Source organism: Vipera berus (genome assembly GCF_964194415.1).
Source record: "Vipera berus genome assembly, chromosome: 1".
In the NCBI taxonomy this organism is placed as follows: Eukaryota; Metazoa; Chordata; class Lepidosauria; order Squamata; family Viperidae; genus Vipera; species Vipera berus.
Window position 1 is genome coordinate 267,811,542 of NC_138202.1, and position 27,035 is coordinate 267,838,576.

The 27,035-nt window shown below is 37.1% G+C and overlaps 1 protein-coding gene across 9 annotated transcripts; it reads right to left on the minus strand.

The window, feature by feature from the left end:
- Positions 1-1,485: 1,485 nt before the first annotated feature.
- BCLAF1 (BCL2 associated transcription factor 1) lies at positions 1,486-25,145 on the minus strand. Of its 9 annotated transcripts, XR_014028429.1 has the most exons (13): positions 25,074-25,145; positions 22,170-22,294; positions 19,965-20,879; positions 17,916-18,584; positions 17,644-17,813; positions 13,399-13,504; positions 12,772-12,856; positions 11,743-11,918; positions 10,487-10,664; positions 8,879-9,025; positions 4,116-4,322; positions 3,919-4,003; positions 1,486-3,308 (listed from the first exon to the last, which is right to left on the minus strand). XR_014028429.1 is itself a non-coding variant. In XM_081343396.1 (12 exons), the coding sequence occupies exons 2-12, from the start codon at positions 22,271-22,273 to the stop codon at positions 3,998-4,000; spliced, it is 2,697 nt and encodes an 898-aa protein (XP_081199522.1). In that variant the 5' UTR covers positions 22,274-22,294; positions 25,074-25,145; the 3' UTR covers positions 1,486-3,997. The 9 variants fall into 9 exon arrangements, 4 of the variants coding, with proteins under 4 accessions (XP_081199522.1, XP_081199521.1, XP_081199524.1 ...); XM_081343396.1 differs by having other exon boundaries at positions 1,486-4,003; positions 10,487-10,598; XM_081343395.1 differs by having other exon boundaries at positions 1,486-4,003.
- Positions 25,146-27,035: the final 1,890 nt, after the last annotated feature.

A 27,035-nucleotide genomic window follows, 5' to 3' on the forward strand; every position in this document is an offset into this window, starting at 1 on the left:
TATGTGCCCTATGGTTTCTGCCCACCCTATAACATCTGATACAGTTGGCTACTTCTAGATTCATCAGTTACAGGAGGTGGACCTTCTGTGTATCCCCCCACTTCAAGATTCATATGATTCCACCCTATCAGCCTTTAAAATAGTACATTTAAAAACATCTCAAGCTTCCCCCTTCCATTATATATTTAAGATGGACAGTATTTAATATTTATTTGTTATGTACATATGTGTATATAGTGTATATGTGTATATCAGACATGTCAAACACAAGGCCCGGGGGCCGGATCCGGCCCGTGAAGTGGTTTCATGCGGCCCGCGAAGCCATCCTGAAAACAATGAGAGAACGGCCCCCACTGCCTTGGCCCTGGCCCAGAGACCCTCCTTCTGCCAGAGACCCTCAGATCTGTCCCACTCCTGCCCAGGCCCCCATAGGCACCCTTGATGCGAATGATGTAGAGCTGGCCATGCCCACCCAGTAGGCCATATGCACTTTAACCACGCCCACCCAGTAGGCCACGCCCACCCAGGCCACACCCACCCGGCCCCCTGAGGGCAACCGCAATGCTGATGCGGCCCTCAATGAAATTGAGTTTGACACCCCTGGTGTATATGGTTAGGTGTGCATCATGTATGTGTTCCACTTTGAGCGTGGGCAACTAATTTTCATTTTTGATGTGTGCTGTTGTGCCCACAGTAAAAAAAAAAGACAATAAATCTTATCTTATTACACTTCCTCAGGCTTTAGGGTTGCAGTTAGGGTAATGGGGGTGGTAGTTTATACGTTATTGGTGGAGAGAATTAGTTGTTGAACCATTTAAACTGCATTATCCTCTTTTTAATATATATATATATATATATATATATATATATATATATATATATATATATATATATATATATATATATATATATATATATATATATATATATATATATATATATATATATATATATATATATATATATATATATAGTTAGCATTTATTAACCTGTACAAAATTGTTGGGGCTGGACAGCCTAGAAATCTTTATTAAAAATAAATCAAATTGTAAAAAATTAACTGTTTTAACAGTAATGAAGATTGACTGAGTTTACATAGTGTAATAAACCAATTAGTTTCAGGTTATGCGTAAACCCAATTATTGTGGTCAGTAAAGTTTACTTTTTAGCTTAATGTTGTGAACCAGGTCACGATAAAAGAAATCATGGATTACCACCCAACCATCAATAACACACTCCTATTAACCTATGCCATTTATGAGAACTAAACTTTTTAGTAAATTTTAATCCCAAGGATTTTGATTTATGTTAGTAACCAAATAGCTAGAAAGGGATTCCAAGCTGAGGTATGCAAAAAAAAAATTGTTTCGAACCATTTTGAATACAAGATATTACAAAAAAAATCTTATGATGAAACTCTTCCAAAAGGCTTGAGAAACGCTGTTTTATGTTTGAAGCAATTTAAACCCAAATGCTGCATGCATCCATAATCCAAAGACTTTAGTGGTGAACTAAAATTATTCAGGACAACAGAATACTTCATCAGCTAAATATTCTGTCACTTGATACAAATTATCATCTCTCTTTAACACTCAGAAATTTTATTTACAGCATGCTAATAGCTACAAAGAAAAATCAAAAAGGAGGCAGCACCCTCAAAGAGTCCCTGTTTGCAAAACAATTCCAATTACGAAGATTTATAAAAATGATTACACTTAAAAAAACCTTACAAACAAGCCAAATTTTGCAACATTATGTTGATAGTAATTTTTGTCAAATATCTTTGTAGCACAAAATTGATAATTCTTTTCCCTAGTCTGTCGATTGTAAGTACATATGTATATTTAAAGTCACAAGGAGAGAAAACTTTGGGGTGCTTGGGAAACATCGGAAATTTGGATAACGTGGGGGGGGGGGGGAAGAAAGAGGCCTAAAAGAATTGCAGTGGTAGGCCAATGACAAGCTATCTATTTCCAGGAAGACAAATTACCTCTCAGTTGCTCTTCACCAGCCTGATGGGACTTTTGGGAGGCTGAAAAGAATTGCTGCAAACAAATGTTATGCACTGAGCTCTACAAATATGCATCCACACACCAACTCATCCCTCCAACTGAGGTGGGGCAGAAAGTCCATTGGGCACCAAGGAAGTGATAAGACATTTTGACGTCTGCAAGTAACATTGCAATCCATTTAGCCCTGTCTAGTTTGCAATCTAGTTTCATTTGTGATTTCATGTGGCCATTACAGTGGCATGGGGGGAGCTACTAATCTGTCATAATAGATCCAATTTGATGTAGATATTATAATTATCCATTTAGATGTACTACAGTCATAATAAGGGAAGTCTCAACTTGTAACTGACATTTCGTTTAACGTCTGATAGAAAGGCTTGATATTCTGCTTCAAGTTGCTTGAAAACCTGATGGCTGAAATGGTACACATTGGTAAGATAAAAGGGCAAGTATGATTTAGTGTAAACTAGCTTCTGTTTCTTACAGGTTATTAAAATGGCACCATGAGTACAGGAATTGTTCAGTTTTGTATTTCAAGACTTTAACAAAAGGTTAAAATAAGTGTGATTAGAAAAAAAGGTTAAATTGTAATTTTTAAAATTTATAGTTCATATGATTCTGGTTTTAATATAGTTCTTTTACTTCATGGCTTTAGGTATAGTAAAGATATAAAACTTCTGTAATATTCAGCTGTAATAACAAGCTCATTTCCTTTTACATTTTCACATCTTTATTCCACCGAGGACTGAAAACACAACTGAGATATCCCATAGTTTGTTATTTTTCTAAAGAAAACCCACAGAAATATTATTTTACAAATTGGGGAAAATGATGCAGTAATAGCTGAATCAGTATTGCCGTAAATTTGTGGCCAATATTTTTCACCAGATGCCAATGAAACTTCATCTAATGCTCTTGCATAATAACTCCATTTCACATTCATTATATACAGTTTAAATTTTATAAATGAATAGCATCCTGTGTTTTACATAAGACTATGTCTATTAGGCATATAAACACCAAAACAATACACTCAAACATGCTTGTGTTAAAGGTAACTTTTCACTACAATTTACCTCTTTCTGCTGTACGCCTAAACGTTTGGAATGTAGGATAGGTCTTCTCACAAGAATAGAATATGCAGAAGGTCAAACTACTTTTAGTGCTGTTACACAAATAGTTGAAGCATTTCCCCATTAGAAGTAAGATTATGTGGACGGAGAAATGTAGCACCTGTTAAGCTACAGTTCTACTTGTCAGATCTAGATCTGTTCAGAAGAGAACGCCCATCATTTTCTAGAAATGTGAATGTATGAGAAAATTAATAAGACCCCCCAAATTACTTTTATAACCTCCTACTTACACTCATTTTACTGGGATACTCTAGTTCTCAAATCTATCCAAGAACAAGCCTTGTGAAAACTCATTACAAACTTTTAGCCTTGCAGTGCTGTTTACATGCTGCCACAATTACTTAGGTGGCTGAATTAAACAAAATATAAGCCCCCCCACTCCAGATTATACAATCTTGCAATTTAAATATAAGCCACAGAAACAAAAAGCTCCAGGAAATTATTAGCTCCAAAATTTAGTACAGATTTATTTTAAAATGCTGCCTCAATATCTAAATGCACAAACCTAAGTTTTATTTTGTAATGAAACACAGCTGTGGAGGGGATAATGAAGTACAACTCTGTTTAAAATCAGATCTTTTGGACAAAGCAAAGTTACACAGTGTATAACAGTAAACATTTTAAAAAGTTGATCATGACAAATAGTATCATACCTTTACTACTTGCTTTATATAATCTTCAACAATTACTAGTGAGATTACAAAAGAATTAAAAGAGAACCAAAACCAAAACTAAACTACTCTCCAACAGTAAAATTTAAGTAAAACGCTTACATTCATTTGATGACAAGTCATATTAAAAATGCTGCGCAGATAGCAAGTATTTTTTCCAGCTGCAACTGATCTTCAGTTATTATTCCTGTATAAAAAAGATTTAAATATATGCACAATTACGGTACAGTATTTAGCCTATTTAAAATTCAACTAACAATACAAAAACCCAAACCTAACTGATACAGCACAGTACATACCTTTTCTTCTTTACGTCTCTCCTTGTCTTCATTTTCCATTGTTTCTTCTTCATCTTCTACAAGCCCATCGCCTTGGTATTTATCATGCGTCCATTTTGGACTGCTACCTGATTTCTTGAAGTTGAATCTTCCTCTGCCACGCTGGAAAATACCACGTCCTCTTCCTCTCTTAGCCCAGTAATCAACACCATCATCTCTGTCATCGTGCTAGAGTAAATGGAATTCAGTTAAAGAAAATGTAGAACCTAAGCAGCACTAAAAAGTTATATTTATCATCAATTTAATTAATTACTGTGGTTGAATTCTTTGATCCTACTATTCTTAACAATAAAAGGGTAACATATATACCAAGTTCAAGCATTTAGTCAAGCTATTCCAATACATTATATTTGGTTAATCAGGATTCCAAGTTCAGGGACACATCTCTCCAACCTGAAGTTAGTGCAGAAATACAGTTGCAAGAAAAAGTATGTGAACCCTTTGGGATTACGTGGAGTTTTGCATGAATTGGCCATAAAATGCGCTCTAAACGTCATGTAAGTCACAACAATAGAAAAACACAGTCTGCTTAAAATAATACTACACAAACATTAGCTGTTGTCATGTTTTAATTGAACATAAGATGGAAACATTCACAGCGCAGGGTGGAAAAAGTATGTGAACCTTTGGACTTAATAACTGGTTGACCCTCCTTTGGCAGCAATAACCTCAACCAAACCTTTCCTGTAGTTGCAGATCAGACCTGCACAATGATCTGGAGTAATTTTGGACCACTCCTCTTCACAAAACTGTTTCAGTGTAGCAATATTCTTGGGATGTCTGGTGTGAATCGCTCTCTTAAGGTCATGCCACAGCATTTCAATCGGGTTGAGGTCAGTACTCTGACTGGGCCACTCCAGAAGGCGTATTCTGTTCTGCCAAAAGCCATTGTTTTGTTGAATTACTTGTATGCTTTGGGTCATTGTCCTGTTGCATCGCCCATCCTCTGCGGAGCTTCAGTTGGCAGACAGATGGTTGTACGTTTTCCTGCAAAATGTCCTGATAAACTCTGGAATTCATTTTCCCATCAATGACAACAATCCGTCCAGGCCCTGAGGCAGCAAAGCAGCCCCAAACCATGATGCTCCCTCCACCATGTTTTACAGTGGGAATGAGGTTTTGATGTTGGTGTGCTGTGCCTTTTTTTCTCCACACATACTGTTGTGTGTTTTTCCCAAACAACTCAATTTTGGTTTCCTCTGTCCACAGTATATTTTGCCAGTAGTGCTGTGGAACATCCAGGTGCTCTTTTGCAAACTTCAAACGTGCTGCAATATTTTTTTTTGGACAGCAATGGCTTCCTCCGTGGTGTCCTCCCATGTACTCAATTCTTGTTTAATGTTTTCCTTATTGTAGATGTGTCAACAAAAATCTTAGCATGTGCCAGAGATTTCTGTAGGTCTTTAGCTGACACGGTAGGATTCTTCTTTACCTCATTAAGCATTATGCGCTGTGCTCTTGCAGTCATTTTTACAGGACGACCACGCCTAGGGAGAGTAGCAACAGTGCTAAACTTTCTCCATTCTGTCTTACCATGGACACATGAACATCAAGGCTTTTGGAGATACTTTTGTAACCCTTTCCAGTTTCATGCAAGTCAACAATTCTTGATCGTAGGTCTTCTGAGAGCTCTTTTCTGCAAGGCATGGTTCACATCAGACAGTGCTTCTTGAGACCAGTAAACCCAAAACAGGTGTGTGTTTTTAAAGGGCAGGACAGCTGTCAGCAACACATCCAATATCATCACACTGGTTGGAGTCAAGGTTGGCTCACTCCTGGCTCCAATTAGCTCTTGGAGAAGTCATTAGGCTAGGGGTTCACATACTTTTTCCACCCTGCACTGTGAATGTTTCCATCTTATGTTCAATTAAAACATGACAACAGCTAATGTTTGTGTAGTATTATTTTAAGCAGACTGTATTTTTCTATTGTTGTGACTTACATGATGTTTAGAGCGCATTTTATGGCCAATTCATGCAAAACTCCACGTAATCCCAAAGGGTTCACATACTTTTTCTTGCAACTGTATATATATGACACGTGCTCTACCACTGAACTAAGAGTTATTTTTTAAAAATGAATCAGTAATTTGGTAAGATACAAAAAAACATTAAACTTGCCCTGTCTATATTTAAAATTCTAAGCAAAGATATAAACTCTGGGAAGCATGGAGGGCAAGGGATACGGCCCCTGGAATTTCCCAGTTGGTGTCATGCTCTCCACCAAGCTGTGTCATCAAAGTCCCCCAAGGACTTGTTTGACAAAGTACATTCAATTTAGCTGAATCACCCCTAGGTTTCTATATCCCAATTCTCTGCACACACACTATTTCTTTTCTCTTTCTTTCTCTTTTTGTATGTTTGCCAGCTGTATGAAAGGTTTTTAGACACCTATTATTTCACTGCAGTTCAGCCTACCCACCCAGTGGGAAACTTGACAACATTATGCCCATGAGTTTAAATGCAGCAAATTTAGTTTCTTAATCTTTCTTTATACACATTTCTAACAGCTTGAGTTATTTTATGTTCTGTAACATATTCTATGTTATGTTCTGTGCCTTAACTATCTGGTTTATAGTTTATGGAGTGCAAAAAAAAAATAGTCCACTGAAAAACCAATTTTAGAAATAACACATAACAAATTTAAAGAAAACTACACAAAAAATGAGTATCTCCAATTATTATTTTTCCTCTGTTCAATCATGTTTGATTCTCAGAGACAGCCTGGACTCCCTGCAGTTTTTTTTGGCAAGGTTCCCTTCACCCCCAAGTGATTTGCCTTTGCCTCCTTGCTAGGGATGAGAGAAAGTGAGTACTCCAAGATCACCTAGCTGGCTTTATGCCTAAGGCAAGACTAGAACTCAAGTCTTCTGATCTGATGCCCTAACAACTACACTAAACTGGCTCTCTCAATTATTATTAAAGCCAACCAAAATAACAATAATTTTTAAGTTACTCAGAATTCTTGATTAGATGAGATGGTTAAAAGGGGGGGGGGAGTAGAAAGAAAATGGCAAAATCCTAAATATCCCTACAGTTGAATTCCCTCATACATGAATAGAAAGAATTGCTGCGGTTTATTTTACCCAAAATATAACGTATAAAGAGGGAAGTATTGGAAGATACAAGATACTAGAAGATATGGAGTTGCTTTGGATAGTGAGACAGGCAGCATATTAAATAATAAATAAATAAGCTGGCAGAATCTCAAACAATCTTAAAAGTACAATAGTTTTAAAAACAACTACTCCAAAAGAATCTACTACCCAAACTGATAACGACCAAATACATTCTGCAACCATGTAACATCGGCTGAAAAAGGAAATAGAATAAGTATCATGGAAGAGGACATGGCTGATTGATCCTAGAAGGATCACTTCACTTTTTTGCAATATCCATTTGTATTGTATATATTTCATTTGTTTTACATCTAAGATAATCATCTAAACAACTATTTTGCATATTTATGTAAGTCCCAACATTTGTTAAATATTACACAAACCCATAAAAAGGAACTGTAGGCACGGAGAGCTGTATGGGTGACTGATGTTATTCTCAATTCTACTGTGAAACAGGAATACTTAATTCGCTCTTCAATAACTAGGAGCAACACTTTTCCAGGATAAGATGCCAATATTATTCTTGGGTTGTACCGTTTAAAACATCATATGGATGGTTATAACCCTTCATTACGGAAAAAGTATCGAACTGGAGAAAATATAAAGAAAGGAGGAAAAATCATCAGAGGGTCTTTGCTAATATAGAAACAGAAGTATCCCTTTTTTCATTATTGTCAAGACACCTCCAAGGTTATCAAGTCTATTTGATACTTCTTCTATTCAACCCAAGAAATCTATATCTGGCTTGGAGTAGCCCACAGAAGAAAGAGACACAATAGGCAGTAATATCTTTTCTAAATATTATAGCAAATGTTTCATTTCTGACCTGGATAGCATTTTATTTTCTAAAGGTGTTAAGTCTGTCTTTAATAAAATAAATAGAAAGTATTAGAATTATTTTTTTTAAATGTTTATCCTTGTAACAGTGCCTCCAGCGGGTGAAAAGTCACAGCCGATCAAAATCCTGTTTTTTTCTAAATACACATATTAGTTTAATACACATTGGAGCAATAGAAAATATAGTATCCACTGAAAGAGTGATTGTGCACACACCTGCAATTCACTGAGAAATATTAGTTACGAAAGGGAAAATATGATGTGAAAATGAAGGAAAAAAATTAGTGAAAAAAATAAGCGTTAGAAAATGTCTTTGAAAAGCAGCTACGCACATTATTATTTAATAATTACTTTGGTATCACGATCACAAACACCGTTATCCAAAGTTACAGGATAGCATTATCTCAGTCAACTTCGAGCAACTGAGATATTATTATATTATCTGGCTTTTCCTTGGCTTTAAGGACGGCCTAGACTAGACCTTCACTTACAGATAACAGAATGCAATCTGCTGAAGAAAATCTATAATTGCACAATGTAGTCTGCATAGGCTAGATCTTTTCTCTCCTGTTGCTAACTGACTAGCTAGAAATGGTGCAGAAGAACTTCTTTCATTAGACTATGTAGACGGATGTAACAGCAAATACAAACACTGATGTTCACTGCAGACGACTCAGTGGAGATTCTTGAAATGACAGAAATAGTTTTAGATATTGCCGCTATAAAATAAGACTTTAGAAAAGATGCATGCATATAATATGACACCCACCAAGAAGTATTTCTTGCTTTTTGGAGTATATTCAGGATCCCATTCTTCCTCTTTTGGTCTCTTTTGAAAAGCAGTGTTTGAATTGCTAGGACCAGTATTTGTTCCAGCAAACACGCCTCTGGCTCTTCCTCTGCCTCTAATTCGAAACTGATTAACCAAAGCATGTATGTATTTAAATAATAAATATATGTAATTCATTTACACACAGCAATAAATGATTATTGCATTAACTAAAATGTCTGTTAATACCACATAAAATGAAATTATTTAAAAATTAATACAAAGCTACGTACATCTCCTTTAATATAAAGGTTCATTGTTGCACAATAGCATTTATGTGTAGTATTGATTTATGGAAACGTCCAGATTTTAAAAACTGGATTTGTGTGGACGATACTTAATAACCAGATGTAGCAACGGCTTCCCCACATATAGAGGAGCCTTTTTTTTCCTGGTTGAATAAGAGAAGTGATTTCCAGTAATTCATTTTCACTTCACACTTTCCCCAAATTGCTGATTGCAACTGGAAAAACTGTCAGGTCTCTGCAGGCCGTTGCACAAGGGAAGCCTTTCCCAACACAGACATCCTCTAAATATATGGGACACCTCCCAGAATGCTCTAGCCAGCACTGTTAAATTCACAAAATTGGGAAAGGCAGTAGAGAAAACATGGAATCCAAAAATAACATCTCCCTAACTGTCAGGGAAGGCTAAAGGGAAGACCATGTGGGGAGATTCCCACTGCAGGATTAAATGGTTTACCAATTCTGCCATGTTTGCCAGCCCCACCATTTTTCCTAAAATACAGACAAAAGGTTCAGGTTTGAAAAATGAAGAAAATGAAGGTCACGCTTTGGGAGTTACTGTGGAGTCATAAGTCACAATGTATAATATATAATATATAATAATAATAAAACAAAAAGGGAAAAAAGAAGCTAAAAGATCCAGTACATCGATACTTAATTCTTTCCAAGAAACTATTTGAGAAAAATAATTAGTTCAAATAACAGTATTAGTTCAATTACTTTAAATGCAATTTTGATATCCATTGAACAGCTGTTAATTCTAATAATTAACTAACATGTTTCCAATTAACTAAAAATGTCTATAAAATTACATGTAGTAGTTTTCAAAAACTGTCACCTAATTTCAGTAAATTGCATTTACCATTAGCTGTTCTGTTCTATATAAGGTAATACTACGGCCAACTCTCAATACAGAGATTTAATATTTAAAAAAAGAAGGAAATCAGTATCAAACCTGAAGAACAAATTAGAGAAAATGCCTATAAATTAATTATTACAAATAGATGCAAGAAATCAGAAAGAAGAGAGAATAATTAATGATGCTTTGGCTTTAAGCAAACACACAAACGTTTGTGAATATTTAAAGCAACAATTTACCTAGGTAGTATAATAATATAGGTACAATAAGACGCTTGCATATTTTTCATTTTATGCCAAACTAATGTAGTAGTTTCCTATAATTTATATAAATACATCTTGCTGCAAGTTACATTTCTAATTGCATTCCCATATTTCAACCATACACTGGATATTTTAATTCAATGGTTATAAATTACAGTTAAAATGCAAAGAAGAAACTTACAAATGTGCCTCTAGGTCTTCCAACTCCCGTAAAACCTGGATATTCTTTCTGGTCATGATGGGGTTTAAGTTCTTCATCTCTTTCTTTCTTGCAGTCCTTTTCTTCTCGGGAACTGGATGAGGAAGATGGGGAGGAAGTTGAGGAAGATCGAGAATGGTCTTGTTCTCTTTTTTGCTTACTGAAAAATAAGAAACCATACTATTTGCTGTTGTGCCCTACGTATTGGATGTATTTTGTGTATTCTTAGAAGTTATCCTCTGTTCTTGTTTTGAAGCTAATGTGGAACATTATTACTCCATCCAGCTTCCATCTATAATTTTAACAGCTATGGCTCATTAGCATGTTATTAATAAAAAATAGCTAATTAGCCAGTAAAAGCTACATTTAAATGCACGCTTTCACACAATCGCAGAAATAACCGGGGGGAAAATGACTAAAAGTAAAGTTGCTAAGCTTTTGCCTAGTTCCTTTTATTTTAATACCTAAAATATCAATAAAAATTGATACTATCTTTTAACTACATTGCCACAAGATGCAGAACTAATCAGTAACTGACAACTATGTGGACATCAGTGAAAGAGAAGTAAATAGAAAGTACAAGTAAATCAGTGATTTAATAGTATTAACATATACTGTATACGAATGAGGACATAAAATATTCATATGCAATATTCCAATAGGAAATACATTTGGCATTGATTTGACCATAGATTTGTAATATTAATATCAAATTCAAAAGCATAAGTTATTTCCAGTATTATCACTGCAGCAAGTACTGTACACAGAATTAAGTTGCTCCTAAACTACTAACCTGTATAATTTCCATATTACAAGTTTTGAGAAAAAGAAATTCCTCTTGCCAACCCTCCCCCTGCCCAAGTTAAATTTAAATTTCAGTAAAATTCTCATAATCTGGGTGTTATGAGTTGAAAAAGTGCGGAATCAAGCATAACGAACCAAAGTTCTTACACAAACTGTTTACAGAAATGTACTGCATTGAAGTCCAACTCCTGATGTAGCCTGGATAATAGGACAGATTAATTTGTCATTTTTTTTCAGTGTTAGCTTGCTATTCCAAAGTTTTTGTCCTCATCCACCATAAGCCGTGTAAAAGACAAATAAATTTTTGCTGTAAAACAAATAATTTTAATTGTTTACATTTAGACGTGCCATTGTAAAGGGAAAACTGAAAGCAATTAAGCTTACAATTACATAATTAGACTTTAAACATTAATTACAAAATCATGCTTTTTTACCTATCGTCTTTGAAAGTTTTATAATCCTTGTAATCTTTTGGAACTTTCTCTTGCTTTCTTGACCCACTGGATTCCCTGGAACCTTTAGAGTCTCCTCGTTCTTTACTTCGTTCTTTTCTACGACGATCGATGTCATGTCGAAGATCAGCAGAATCGCACTTTAATTTTTTATCTCCCTAGATCAAAACCATTTCATTGAAATATTTTACAACTGCAAATGTTGGAATACACGTGATTTTTTTTGTGTTTACAGCCTTATGCATACTTTCTTAAAACTCCACTAAACACAGTAAATTTTGCTTACAACAAAATTATTCTACATAGAGGGCAATAGAGTGTAGAGGTTAAAGATGAAGGATTAGAAGTCAAGACGCTATGATTTTTAGTACTGTTTTACGCACAAAATCCATCTGAATGACTTTGGGCAGTCAGTTTTAGGAAGATGGCACTTCCAAGAAAACTGCAGGGACTTGTTCATGTAATCACCGGAAATGAGACTTGATTCAAAAGACAATTATAATAAACTGTTAAACAGACTTGTTCAATTTAATCTTGCCATTTTCCTAGGTTAAACCTCCTAACAATACTTTTCTATATAGAACAGGATAGTTTTGCACAGAAATAAAAGTTCCCTCCCTTAGACTGTAAATAATTTGATTTTTTTAAAAAAATTCTAAAAAATGAAGCAAAAAAAACATTTCCAAATGTTTCATGGGAATGAAATGCCGGCATAATTTATTAATGTTACTACTAAAACAGCCTTGTTTAATTCAGTTATTTCACGGGATATGTTCGAAAGTAATGGCCTTGATTTTGTGAGAACACTGATTAAAATTATCTTTTCATGTTCAGGGCTCATAATTCAAAACTGACCTATCCTTAAAAAATGATGAATAGGTCAAGCTTGGTATCATCTAGAATAGTAAGCTATAAATGCAATTTTATCAAGAATGCTTTAGGATAGATACTTAGATCTGGACTATAAAGGATGCTTTTACTTTAAAAAAAGTGTATCAATTTAGAACCTACTTTCTGAATTTCTTCTTTAAAGGTTCTCTCTTCTCCTGATAAACGGGTATGCTTCCTCAGGGCACTTGGAGAGATGTCAATCCTTCTAAATGCAAGATTTTCAAAAGTAATTATTATGACTACATCCAGAATTGGAAACACAAAAAGGAGTGACTAAAACCAAACCGTTAAAATGTTAATAATGCCCCTCTAAAAATGCCATACGTATCTATGTAAACAAGTCAAGGCCCACACAATTCAAGAATCCAACTGCAGTATTGAAAAACCACACAATACACAATATTCTTTGTATGCGAATACATCTGACCCATTTTTTTCAGAAAATGTAAATAAATTTTTACATTAAAAATGTGCCCAACAATTCTTTAAATCCCAGACATAATTTAATACTTCCTTCAATTTTAAATGGGTTTCCATTTAAATGGAATGAAAAAAAAGAACTGATGAATATACATTTCACAGATACTTACCTTATTATAAAATCTCATGTATCACAACAGATACAGCAGTTTTACTCAGGAATGTCTATTCATATTCTATATTCAAGAGACAGGGTGCTTTTTATCAATGCAGGCATCATTTGAAAAGTGAGTATCGCTTACACTAAACAATAACACAATGCCTTACCTATGTATTTCAGGACTCTTTTGCCGGGTGCTATGTTCTTCAGTAGCCTTCTGATAAGCAGTGAATCTCTCACTTAGGGTCATTCCAGCTGATTTGAAATATTGTTCTGTAGAATTTCAGAGGATAAGTACTAATTTACCAAAATATATCTACATAACACATCAAGTGAGAATGCAGAAGAGCCAGGGACTTGGCAATATAAGCAACAAACATTTGCCCCATCTGTTTGTAATAATAATAATAATCACGCTTAGAAATTCCTTGCACGTCTGTACTACTTGTGCCATTATAAACTGAATGTTCACTTTTTTATTTTAAAAAGCAGTCAAAGTTTATAGTGCGCATCTTGTTTATCCACAGGAGCCAAATACATTATGAGAGAAATATTACAGTATTAGACGGAGCATTGTCATATATTGCAATTTTTAAAATGTTGTCATCCTATGCATACTGCTGTAAGAATAAACCCTCTTGAACTCAGTTGGATTTATTCCCCAAAAGGCATACATAAAATGGAAGTTTCACAAGTCAATTTCTTTTAAAGATCACAATTTCTTTTTAAAAAAATTAATACCAAGGTAACACTTTTAGATTTTAACATCTGGCATTCTGGCAAACTTGAGAGCATAAAGTTTCTTGTCTTAACCAAGACCAATAAATTGATAACACACACACTACATTCTGAAAGACCAGTTCAACAGATGTGTTTAAATGTAAAATAGTACATGTGTAAATTAAAAAGGACTATGAAATGTTACAAATAAAGTAAACTATCTGCTTAACAGGTCAATGTACATCTGTATCAACTTACCGCCCAACATCCAGCACATCTCTCAAAACCAATCATTAAAACTTGATATGGCCACTACAAGGGTAGTGCCTCAATCATAATTCCATCAAACACAGGAATTTGAGCTAGCAATTCAGTTTTTGTGCCATTTTTGCCAGGAAGATAGAAGGTTCAACTTTGCCTGTTTGTGCATCTGTTATCTTTCAACAGCTATTTTACTTTTGTAATATGGATTTTGCCATTTCAAAACACATTCCAGGACCTAGTTGCAATGAAAAAGAAAACATCACTGGGCATTTTCAGCTCTATGTAAGAGAAGAGCTGTTCAGTGTAGCTGCATTGCACCAATAATGTAAAATTACTACATTTTTACCAAAATGTGATCCACAGATTCCTTTTACTGAGTGCAGAAAGATTTAAATAACCTTGGGAAGCAAACTGTGATGGAGACATATTAATACACTGGCCAAAAACCAGTAGTTAAAACAACAAGGCACGTGAAAATATTTGATATACTAACTGAAAACATTCAGCTTAAATGATCTCTTTGGCAAGCATTCTCACAGGATTTTATAATCTAAGTCTTTTTCACTCTTAATAAAATATGAAAATATAGCTTTTTTGAGTAATGTAAAGCATTTAGCTTTCCAATTTTTCTAGGTATTTCAGGGAGAAGTGTCTAAAATTTGGTATGAGATTCTAAAACAGGGGTGTCAAACTGCCAGCCCAAGGGTCGGATGTGTCACAACAAAACCGCACCCACCCCATTGCCGGGAATGGGAAAAAAGCTCCGATATGTCGCGTGACGTCATGTGATGTCGCACGTTTGACATGTCTGTTCTAAAACATTGTAAATCCTCCAAAGTTTTTCACAGCTTCTGAACATGCAGCTTCACAAGAAATGCTCCTGCCAACAATGGCAAAATCTGGATTCAAAATTATGTATTTGTTAAACAAAGCTTTCTAATAAGCCAATGTAATTTTTATGGTAAGTAAGTTTTAAATAGTCGCCTACTACTTCTTTATTAAACAATTAATAGCTTTAAAGTCAGAACAGTAAAATATATTATGACATCTTTAAAAAGAAAATGTGTTTTCTTTTCAAAGATTGTAACTTTAGAAAAAAGAATTATAGGACTGTTGGGATTTTCATCAATAAATTTGTACACACTTCATAAGCATTTTCACATTTTCAAGATTTTTCTTTGCCTGACAATATTACATGCTCCATCAAAATGAGCAATATAAAATACATGGAAAAAATATATGACCATATTGTTACCTATGCAGAATTGAATGGCATAATCCAATTTCAAGATGAGTATTCAAATTATCAGATATAATTAATGAATGTGAATAAATATAGCATCTGTTTAAATTGGATTTCCTGCATTATGTTCAATTATGATGACTTCCCTACAGTATTCTGTTACATCTGAATAATGCTCATTTCTGAATTGGAATGCTACAATAAGGGAAAAAATGTAACAAGGCAGCAATCAATTTCCATCACACAGTTCCAGGTTCAGATAGTAATTTATATAAAAGATTGTGGGGTGGTAGTATCACAGTAAATGAAGCTAACATTGAGAAAGGTAGGCAAACAGTCCAACATAAGCCAGGTATATATGTTACTTCCTTGCGTATTCTAAGGGAACTAAAACAATTTCTATAATTGAAAAACTGATGTATGTGTATGTATAAAATACATTTTGATATATTTTAGGTATATAATTATATGCTCCCAATTACTCCTGGAAATAAAGTTCCTTCAATCCTCTAATATGGAACAGAGTAATGAATGACTCTGCCTGTAAGGTCATGTTAATTTACAGGCTGGCACGCTGTATACAAGTTCTCCAGTGCTTTCCGCCACCTTCTCTATTTGAAATCAAAACTAAAGGCTTCCAGTTTTAGTCTAGTAGTTTGTTCTTGTTTTTACACAAAGTCAGCTTTTTCCACCAATGCCTATCCTCCAGTAAAGACTTATCTCTCAAATAATTGTAGAGTACTAGGTTAGGAAAGTCTACGATATGGAAATACATTGTTTTCTACGTAATACTCTAGTTTTAGCTCGTTCTGTTAAATTTTAAAGGAACTCTTGGACTTGGATCATCAAATTGCAATATTTTAGCTCCCATAGAAGGAATAATTTTAAGAAGAAAATTACAAATGATCTAGTTTCATTTTAGTGAATATTTTCTTTTTCTTTAATATTTTATTTTTTATAGTTACAAATCTTTAGTGCTTAGTAAACATGCTGTCTGGGTCCACCTATTTGACATTAATAACAATACAACTCCCATTCCTACTCTCTACTCCATTTTTCTAGCCATTTGTAAAAATTATTCCATGTTTGAAAGTGTTCTGTATCTTCTTTCCCTTTCATTTTCAATGTAAGTCTCCATTTTCGCAAAGTCCAAAATTTTCCTAATTATGCCCATATTTTCTTAAATTAGGATGTAAATTCTTGGCAATGTAAACAAAACCCACTTAGATATTTCTTTGAATCAAATAAACTGAAATGCAAATATTAGCTCATTATACTGTAAAATAAAATTAAAGTGCTTTTATCCAAAGACCAAGATGTCCACTGCTGTACTTGAAATTAATCACAACCTTGCATTTATATTGCCTAATTACCATTCTCTTTATTGTGTGTGATGATCTGGTAAGTAATCTATTAGTGATTTTTGGAATTCCAAAGTGGCATCTTATCTTTTAAGTATATGCCCTCCATTAAACCTTTCATGAGAAGCAAAAGGATTGTTTTATTTAAATAGTTTCGTTCATCTGGCACTTCCAAAAGGGCACTATTTGTATTTGCAAATGAGTGTCACACTACTTGTTCCTCGGATTTGTATGTTGCTGTTAGTCTTGTATTCTCAAACCTTCCTATTTTGAAGTGTAACTTTATACAAGTTATCAGGTGAAATCCAAACTTGTCCCAATATCACTGCAAAGTTATTTAATTAACATACAGTACTATCCAATTTGATGGTATCATGACATAAAATCCAAGTCTTAATTTGACAATGTACATCTGTTTAGCGCTACAATCAGTAACTTGTTCAATGTTCTCTACTGTAGCTACTGTGTTTCCCCGAAAATAAGACCAGGTCTTTTTTTTTTTTTGCCTCCAACAGAGGCACCAGGTCTTATTTGGTGTGTGTGGGGGGTGTCTTTTCCACTCCCCTTTCTGTATTATATTCTTCTGCTTACATAATTCCTATGGCTCTTCTTTCTGAATCTATGAAGAAAAGGATCAAGTAATGTTTTATTACTCCTATAAAGCTTTCTAATACTTACAAAACGTTGACATCCTTTTTCTAGAATGTTATTTTACAGGAAAGCATGTACAAAAAAATCAAGCTTTAACAGACTAAAATCAATACCGCTATTCTTTTTCTTAACAGCAAGTGATACTCGTCTCATGCAGTAAGCTCAAGATGTACCTTTTACATGATGGACTAAGGACACAATGTGCTGAATAAATGACTCCGATGTGCTTTTGCTGGCTTGTGGAAGCTTAATGTGGTCAAAGATGGATCGGAATTCTTGCTCCTTCTTGACCGAATGGACAAGTGTACTAGCGAGCAGCCTGTCTTTAGTCAAGGAAGCAGGTCTGAGATGCGTAATAAAAACAAAAACAAGGAAAATAAGTTTTACGAAAAATGAGTTGTTCTACGGATGTGAGAACCTATTAAAAATATGGATAATTAATTACCTGTTTGAATCATCAAGTGGCACAGGTGCCATTTTAAGTTTAACTTCAGGTCGATGGGAGTCACTGGCTATCATTTTGATCCTAAGTGGGCTCTCCTCTCTGAAGGTAGATTTCTCTCTCATGTCCAGATTCTTGTGTAGAGGAGGACTATAATCAAAGAGTTCTTTGAGCTTTTCAGACTTTACCTGTTCAGGTGATTGCATCTCTTTCTTCATCATTCTTTCAGAGATTTTTTCATCTTCCTTGTGCTTATCTTTTGCTAAAAGAGGTCTTTCAACTACGTAGCTGGTTGTCTCTTTAACCTTATACCCCTTATCTTCTCTAAATGCATCACCTTCTCTATTTGCCTTCAGAGAGATTTTAGACTTGTACTTGGAGCCTTCTTCCTCAACATTACGATGAGATGCAGCAAAGTTCTTACCCTGATCTGCCAGAACAGACTTTCTGAACTGTCTATAATCTTCAGTTTCTTCTGTGTCTTCCCCTTCTGAATCGTTAAATTTTTGTTTTCCAGGCTCTTTATCCATATAATATTCCAAAGCTTCCTGGTCTTCCCACTCTCTCTCTCCCTCTGTCCTCCCCTTTTCTGGTCCTCTATCTTTCTGGGCATCTTTCTCTCTAGTGTTATTCCTATCAAGCAGGTACACCCTAGATTCTTCATCTGTATACCTGTAAATAGCAAAGAAGAAGAAAATAGCACCTATTTTCATGGAAAAATAACAGAAAATCCAAAAACCAATGCAATTAAATGTTAGCTTAAGCACAGATTCTACATGCAAAAAGTTTTTCGAAAGTTAACTATTTCAAAATCTAAACATTGTTTCTGCACAAATTCCATTACTTCTGAGTCCTTTATAATTTTGAGAGAGAAGTTAAAACTGTACAGACAGAAGCAGTTTGAATTATATATTCAAGCTCACAGCTTTCAATACAAATGCAGCATCTGGAACACTATTCTTTTTCATAAGAATATGAGAATAGCTTGGTGGAAGTGGACTAATAAACCCATCTGATCAGCCTTATCTCTACCAAATGGATATAGAAAGTCCACAAATAGAAGACACTCCGCCTTCCCTGTTGCTGCTGCCATGACCTATTATAGGTTTTTTAAAATAAAAGTGTAACTTGTTTTCTGACTAATTTAGTAGCCGGACAAAGGAAGAGCTATGCATAGATATAGCTTACTGTTATATTTCATACATAAGATAAACAAATATTGTCATTTTCATAAATGAAAAAAACATTTTAAATCTCTCTTGCAAAGCAATCACAGTTAAATTTAATAGTCCAAAGTAAATTATGCATTGTCTATGGTATATCACTGTAAATTATAATGATTCTTTTAAGGATGAATATACAAACTTTGGCAATTCAGGAATGGAATATTCTGGAGAACTCCAAAACATCATTTCCCCTCCAGAACATATTATTTCAGGAGCACCATGAAAATTTCCAGAAGCAAATTCCCCAAGTTGGACAGCTGGAAAAATCAGTTCTCAAATCACTGGAGTTCACACAATCCTATTAAGGATTCTTCTCTATTTTACTACTCAACAAGGTATTAATGTATATGTGAAGTTAGAACAGGTATATTATATTTGCTAAAAATACAGAAATATTCTCACTTTTTCAAAATGATATAGCGCAGGGTTCCCCAACCCCTGGTCTGTGGACTGGCTCTGGGCCGCAGCATGCCAGAAACCAGGCCACCCAAACAAGCCAAGCCCCAGTCACGGGATGTAGGCAGCATGCAAAACCACGCTCCCTTGGGTCCTCGGAAACCAATTCCTGGTGCCCCAAAGATTGGGGGTCGCTGATATAGGTAGCGTACTTTTAAATGTTTTCAGATTTCCTATAAATTCATTATATTATTCTAAAAAAATACATTCATATTTCTGATTCAGTGAAATATAGACATCAAGTATTGTTTATATTCTAAAACCAAAATGTATTTTTGAATAAACATGCGGATACTTTTTATTGCGCGGTATAACAGAAATGTTTTAGGTTGACCAGTGAAGCACCATTCTTTTTTTTTTAATCGCTCACCTCTTCAGAAACTTTCCTCCTTTTGCACTTTCCTGTTCCCCAGCCTCCGGATAAAAGGAACGCAGGCGGGTCTCTTCACGCGCAGCATTCTGTGATGCAACTGCTTTTGCAGGGCTTCTCCTTGAAGGAATGTGATGCAATGGGCTATTCTGAGAAGGGCTATAACGACTGGAACCATTTCCAAGGGAACCAGACCCAGATCTTTCAGGGCTATGCTGAATGGAATGTGAATGCTGAGGGGTGTCTTTTGCTGAGTGGACTGTGCTGAGTAAGTGAGCATCGGAGCAGGAAGAACTCTGGCTAGGTGGAGAGGCAACAGAAGGGCTATGAGGTGACCGTGGACTGTTATCGTAAGCAGAAAGACCAGGCCAAATATCAGCTGAAGCTGCTGCTGCTGCTGCTGATTTATTAAAATCATCTAGAGCCTCAGAAGGGTCGTGTTCAAAGGTATTTTTCTCTTCTTCTTGTGATTTACTTTTTAATGGGCTGTCCTGCAAAGCAGCTGCCTCCGTTTTCTTCGGCTGTTTTTCTGATGACCCACGTCTTCTGGAAGAGACTGGAGATTTGCTATATGGAGATGAAGACCGGGATGAAGAGGATCTTGGAGATCTAGAAGATTTGTAGGATCTACGTGATCTGCTTCGAGATCTTTGAGAAGAGACCGAACGTCTTTTTGGACTCCTGGAACGCGAGCGGCCTCGTCTGGGACTTCGAGAATGCCTTCTATTCCAGACAGGCCTATAACCTCCACGGTGGTATCTGCCTCCACCTCCTGGGTAATACCCTCTACCTCTTCCTCTATAGCCATAAGGACGTCTCATTCCTCTATTATTTCTGTAATCTCTGCGGTAGTCTCTATTATAAACCCGATCTCTACTGCGAGACCGTGAGTACGTTCTAGACCGAGACCTAGAACTAAGATAAAAAGCATGTTAGTATCTTCAAATTTCAAAATTTTCAAAAAAAAACATTATATTGTCCAAGATCCACAGGAAATTATTTAGTAGTATGAACAATAATCTAAAATTTATATGGAAAAGCAAGAGATGTTTTGGAACAGCAAGTTCCAAGGATGTTAAGAATTACCACCAGAATATATCACCTGGCCCAGACTTGCAAACAGAAACATTTTATCTTTATTGACAGAGTGTGATGGAAATAATGAATTAACAGAGACCAATGACTATTTCTCTAGTATTATCTATAGACGATATAATACTATCCTATTTGTTGAGAGCAGAAGATTGGTATCCTGAACTGAGAATGATACATTTCAGAGATTAATAGGTAAAATGTTTACAACAGGAAAAAGACTCACGGGTATCTACAAACTTAACTATCTACAACTACTATACTTTTTTTAAAAAAAGCTTGCCTCCTTCCTGGCTGATTTCATCGAAGTTTATAAACTTAGTAGTCAAGCAAGACTTTCCAGGGTTGTTGGCTAAACTTCATGATGAGTCAAGCTCAACTTGAAAGAAAGTATCTTTCTCAACAAAAGAGAAACTGTGCTTTGTTTTTCTCCCCTATCTCCTACATTAAGCAGACTATTTTATATTTTACTTCCTTGGCCTAAATATTCCGTATCTAACATTGTTTTAGACTCCTTTGCCTTTTCTCTCTCTCTTCCCTCCTCCCTATTCATCAGGACTATTTGCAACTTATTTGATTATTGTGTTTTCTCTCTTGCCTCCATAATCAACAGCAGTTCTCGCTGCTAACTTCACTAACCGTATAGCACTCTACATATTTTTAGATTCCTGATAGACATTCTGGGTTATTAATTTAAAAAAACCCATAGAAAGAATCCGCTATTCTCTATCTGCTTGTTCAACAGGCAGGAACATCTTTCTACCTCACTTTTAGGAATATGGAATAAATATGGTTTGAGCCATGAACATTTAGTGAAAAGGTAGAACTGGGAAATTAATCTGAAAGAACTGGGTAGAAAAGGATAAGAAACTGAGAAAACACAAATTAACAGCAAGCAGAAGCCTGGAGTCAATGGGAAGACTTTAACATCCCATAGAAAATAATGAGCAACTAGGAGGGACAGGATTCACAGGAAAAGGGAAAGAAGGGTGGCTCATGTGAGATATTTGAATGCAACCAGAGGTGTGCAATTTTAAGCAGCATTTTGAACTTTTACCAAAAATCAGCATGTAAAAATGAAGCAACTGAGTTAACATATAAAATGCAAAGTACCTGTAACGTTTTTTTCTAGAATGTGATCTGGATCTGGATCTTGAAGAGGAGTGAGATCTAGTCTTTGATCTTGAGGAATGGGATCTAGTATTAGAGCGACCCATATTTTCCACAACACTTTATACCTGTCCAATAGAAGATAACACGTGGTCCTAAGTGTACCATAGCTTAAAACAGACTAAAAAGTGAAGTCCATTAACACAATTTTATCTTTTATCTTATCTACTGCACAACTTAATCCAAGTCAACCATATTCTACAACCCTTGTTATATTGGGAGGGGGGGGGAAGGCCTAGTACCGTGGTGGTGAACACATGGCATGCGTGCCACAGGTGGCACGCAGAGCCCTCTCTGTTGGCATGTGTCCCGTCACCCCAGTCCTAGGCCTTCAGCTGGGTTTTATAAAACCTTTTCACTTTAGGCCTCCTACCTTGTGCAAAAAAGCCCAGTTTCAATCAATCAATTTCAACTTCTGGGGGGGGGGAAGATCTCGCAAAGTTGGAATTGATTGAACTTTTTAGTCCCACCCACTCTGCCGTTACCACCGCAGCCATACCCACCCAATGAGCTGCGCCCACCCAATTGGGCACACCCACCCAATGGGCCACGCCCCCCGGCACCCAACAATACATAAGTGGGTTTTGGGTTGCAGTTTGGGCACTCAGTCTCTAAAAGGTTCGCCATCACTGGCCTAGTATGAGGGGAGAGGTGCAAGCATCTTCTTCAGTTAACCAAACTGAACCTGTGTACATTTGGATCCAATCCAATGTTTCTTAATTAGGATTAAAGTAAACACTCTAACCCTACCCTAATACTACCCACACAAATGTTTCCTATAAGGTAAAGGTAAAGGTTCCCTCGCACATGCGTGCTAGTTGTTTCCAACTCTAGGGGCCGGTGCTCATCTCCATTTCAAAGCCGAAGAGCCAGCGTTTGTCCGAGGACGTCTCCGTGGTCATGTGGCCGGCATGACTAGACGCCAAAGGCGCACGGAACGCTGTTACCTTCCCACCGTAGTTTTCCCTATTTTTCTACTTGCATTTTTACGTGCTTTCGAACTGCTAGGTTGACAGAAGCTGGGATGAGTAACAGGCGCTCACTCTGCTACGTGGCACTCGGGATTCGACCCGCCAAACTGCCAACCTTCTGATCGACAAGCCCAGCATCCTAACCCACTGAGCCACCGCGTCCCTAATGTGGAGCTATAATGTTTTCTATAGCTCCACTCAATCTCAAAAACGGAATGCCTAAAAATAATTGACAGCATGGGATTTTAAGCGTAAGGGGGGGGGGAATCAATAGCAAGAACCCCAGATAAGTAGCACAGATCGGCCTTTCTCAATATTTCACAGTGAATATATTTTCCTCAACGGCTTTTATCTGTACGCTCTCTTATTTCCAACTGCTTACATTAAATTAAAACCGATTATTCGCCCATTATTCCCTACTACACATTTCAAGAGAAATTCGGAGATTTTACAGCTGTAGGGATTGACACGTTCTGTACTTTAAAAACGCCAATAAAAACACGCAGCTAGTTTTATGGCCGTTTGGTATATGATTCTTGAATTTACAAAAAAAACCCAAAACCCAAATTCTTAAAAAAAAGTTTTGAAATGGCACAACAAAGCAGAGAAATTGCTAAGCTTGTAAGCTGCCCTAAGTCTTCGGAGAAGGGCGGGATATAAATGGATATAAATGGAATTAAAATAAATAAAAATAAAAATAAAAAAATCTTTTTTTTTTTGCACATAAGGTAAAGGTTCCCCCGCACATGCGTGCTAGTCGTTTCCGACTCTAGGGGCCGGTGCTCATCTCCGTTTCAAAGCCGAAGAGCCAGCGCTTGTCCGAGGACGTCTCCGTGGTCATGTGGCTGACATGACTAAACGCCAAAGGCGCACGGAACGCTGTTACCTTCCCACCGTAGTGGTCCCTATTTTTCTACTTGCATTTTTACGTGCTTTCGAACTGCTAGGTTGGCAGAAGCTGGGATGAGTAACAGGCGCTCACTCTGCTACGCGGCACTCGGGATTCGACCCGCCAAACTGCCGACCTTCTGATCAACAAGCTCAGCGTCCTAACCCACTGAGCCATAGGGGGGTTCAAATGCCAAACCCCCGGACGGCTTTCTGATTTTTATCCCCTTTACTACCTCTTTCTCCTGATCCCGGTAGATAAGCCGCTGCAAAGTCACAAAGGCGACCAGGTCAGGGCTATCGCCGGCCCGCAATTGAGAAACGCTGCAAAAGAGGCGGCTGTTTCTCCCCCCTCCACCGCTTTCCTTGCCAGTCCCGAAATCCTGGCGAGCGACGGCGCCCAGGTTGCCTTGGCCGCGCCCAAACAAGCGGGAAGAAGACGTAACGGACGGAGGGGGGGGAGGGGAGAGAGAGGAGGAGGAGGAGGAGGAGATAAGGCAGCTGACCGGGCCTCGGCAAAGGCGTGGAAAGAGCAACCGAACCTCTTCCGCCTCTTTTATTTTTTTTCCTTCCCTTCCCCCTCCCCTCACGTCGGCTCACCGCGGCTCGCGCGAGAAAATGGGGGCGGCCATGCCGACAGGGGAAATGAAGAACGTTCTTAGCAAACGGAGGGGGGGAGGGGAAGAGAGAGAGAGAACCAAAAAGTGGGTGGGGAAAGCAGCGTCGCGCGCGCCGAGAAAAGATTCGCGCGCCACGACCAGCGGAGGGGAGGGGGAGGGGAGGGGGAGGGGAAGGGAAAGGAACGAGGTCGATAGCGTCGCGTGAAAGCGTAACGGCCGAATCTCCCTCCCCCCCCCGCCTCTCCCCCGCAAAAAAATAATAATAAAAATAATAATAGCACGCTGATGGAACGCAACCGAGGTCTGAATCCTTCCCTGACTCGATCCTTTCATCGGATATTCGGATCCCGGGCCTAGTCTCGGCTCACCCTTTTCTGGGACGACACCTCCCGTCCGGCTCTCACCACTCGGCGGCCATTTCCAGCCTCGATGCAGGAAAAGAAATGGGGCGGAGAGGACGGAAAGGAAGGGGGGGAAAAAACCATAGAGGAGACGCTTTCTGCGACGTTAGAAAAAAATGAATGCGTCACTTCCGCCGCCGGAAGGCGGCCGGAAAAGGATAGGAAAGGCGCCATCCTGCTCTCGGCCGTCAGAAAGATCAGACGAGCTGGAAGGGACCTTGGAGGTCTTCTAGTCCGGCCCCTTGTTCAAGCAGGAGACCCTATAGCAGGGGTCTTCAAACTTGGCCCTTTAATGACTTGTGGACTTCAAGTGGCTTGGGTCCGGGATATTTGAGGGAACACCTCCTGCCAGCATCAAACTCCCTTCGTCCAGTGCGCTCACACAGGGAGGGTCTTCTCAGGGTGCCTCCGGTAAAAGATTGCCGGCGGATAACACCCAGGGGGAGGGCCTTCTCTGTGGGTGCGCCTGCCCTCTGGAACCAGCTGCCCGTGGAGCTTAGGACTGCCCCCGACCTTCGCACATTTCGCCGGGACCTGAAGACCTGGCTCTTTGAGCTCTCCGGCCCAGGCTGAGAATTTTTAACTGAGGTTTTTAGTTAAGGGATAATTTAATCTTTTTAAATTGTTTTTTAACTTTTGTATTTTGTACTGTTTGATTTTAAATACCCTGTAAACCGCCCTGAGTCCTTCGGGAAAGGGCGGTATATAAATTTAATAAAATTAAATTAAATTAAATTTCAAAGAATGCCTGGGTTTTGAGATTTCTTCTCTTATCTCTCTGAATATACAGTATAACATGTTATCATCTGCAGAGTGCAAGTTATCTTTGTGGTGTGGTTCCTAAAAGCTGTTTGTTCTAGCTGAAGCTGAAACAAGGAACTAGATGTAAAGGAATTAGGGTCATCCAATAAGTTATACTGTATATTGAACTTTTTACCAATTTTCGTGATCCCACTCAAGTGTACTACATTGGAACTTATTAGTGCTTCTCTCTTATTTTGAGATGAAATGTTCCCCTGGTTTACTGTTACATTTAAATTTTATGGAACATTTTACTTCCCAATTGGCCCTTGTGTTTTGGTCTAGACAAAATAAGAACAATCAGATGAAGTATGCATGAAAAAAGTAAGTTTTTCTTTGACATGGTAGTTCATTGGAATATATGTTACATTTAAAAAGTTGCAGGAATCGTCAAGCTATGTGTTAGAAGACTGATGGTTTGAGTAACCACAATACAGATTTATTTTCTCAAATACAATGGAGGAATCATAAAACCAAGCCATACTGTCAGTATGACTTTTGCAGAGGTGATGAGTTGGGAAACCTAAAAGAAAGGATTAGGGAATTTATTGTCTCAAAGAAGATCTATCTGAAAGCAACTTGATGGCACATAATGTGTCTGTATTTTTAATAGGAATATAAGTATCCTATGTAACTTTAACATAAGGTTGTATGTTGCTTATTTGGGTCTGAAACAACAAGAATCTGAACTTTTATTATTGGTCTATTATGCTTTTCTGAGGCTTTTAATTAGATAATACCCATGCAACACAGTGCTGCAAAAGAACAATCTAGCTAGGAAAGCATAGAACTTGTTAGGATGAATCTTTAGCTGAAACTGCTTTGATACAATCATCTCCTAATACAACTAATACAAATTAAATCTGTTAAAACAGTATGGATGATAACCTAGAGAAGCTTGAATATATGGAGCTGTTAAAATATTTACGGTATAACATCGTCAATTTGTGTTTATTGTATATATATTAAAGGCAAGACTTACAAAAGACTGTGGGAACCATCAATCGTTAAAAAAGTGGAGGATGTCCAGTAGTCTCAGGAAATGCCTTATAAAACAATAGGTTGCATTTTCACTCATTCAATCAGAATAGAAAAATTATCAACCAGTGGTGTTCTTAATTTTATAAC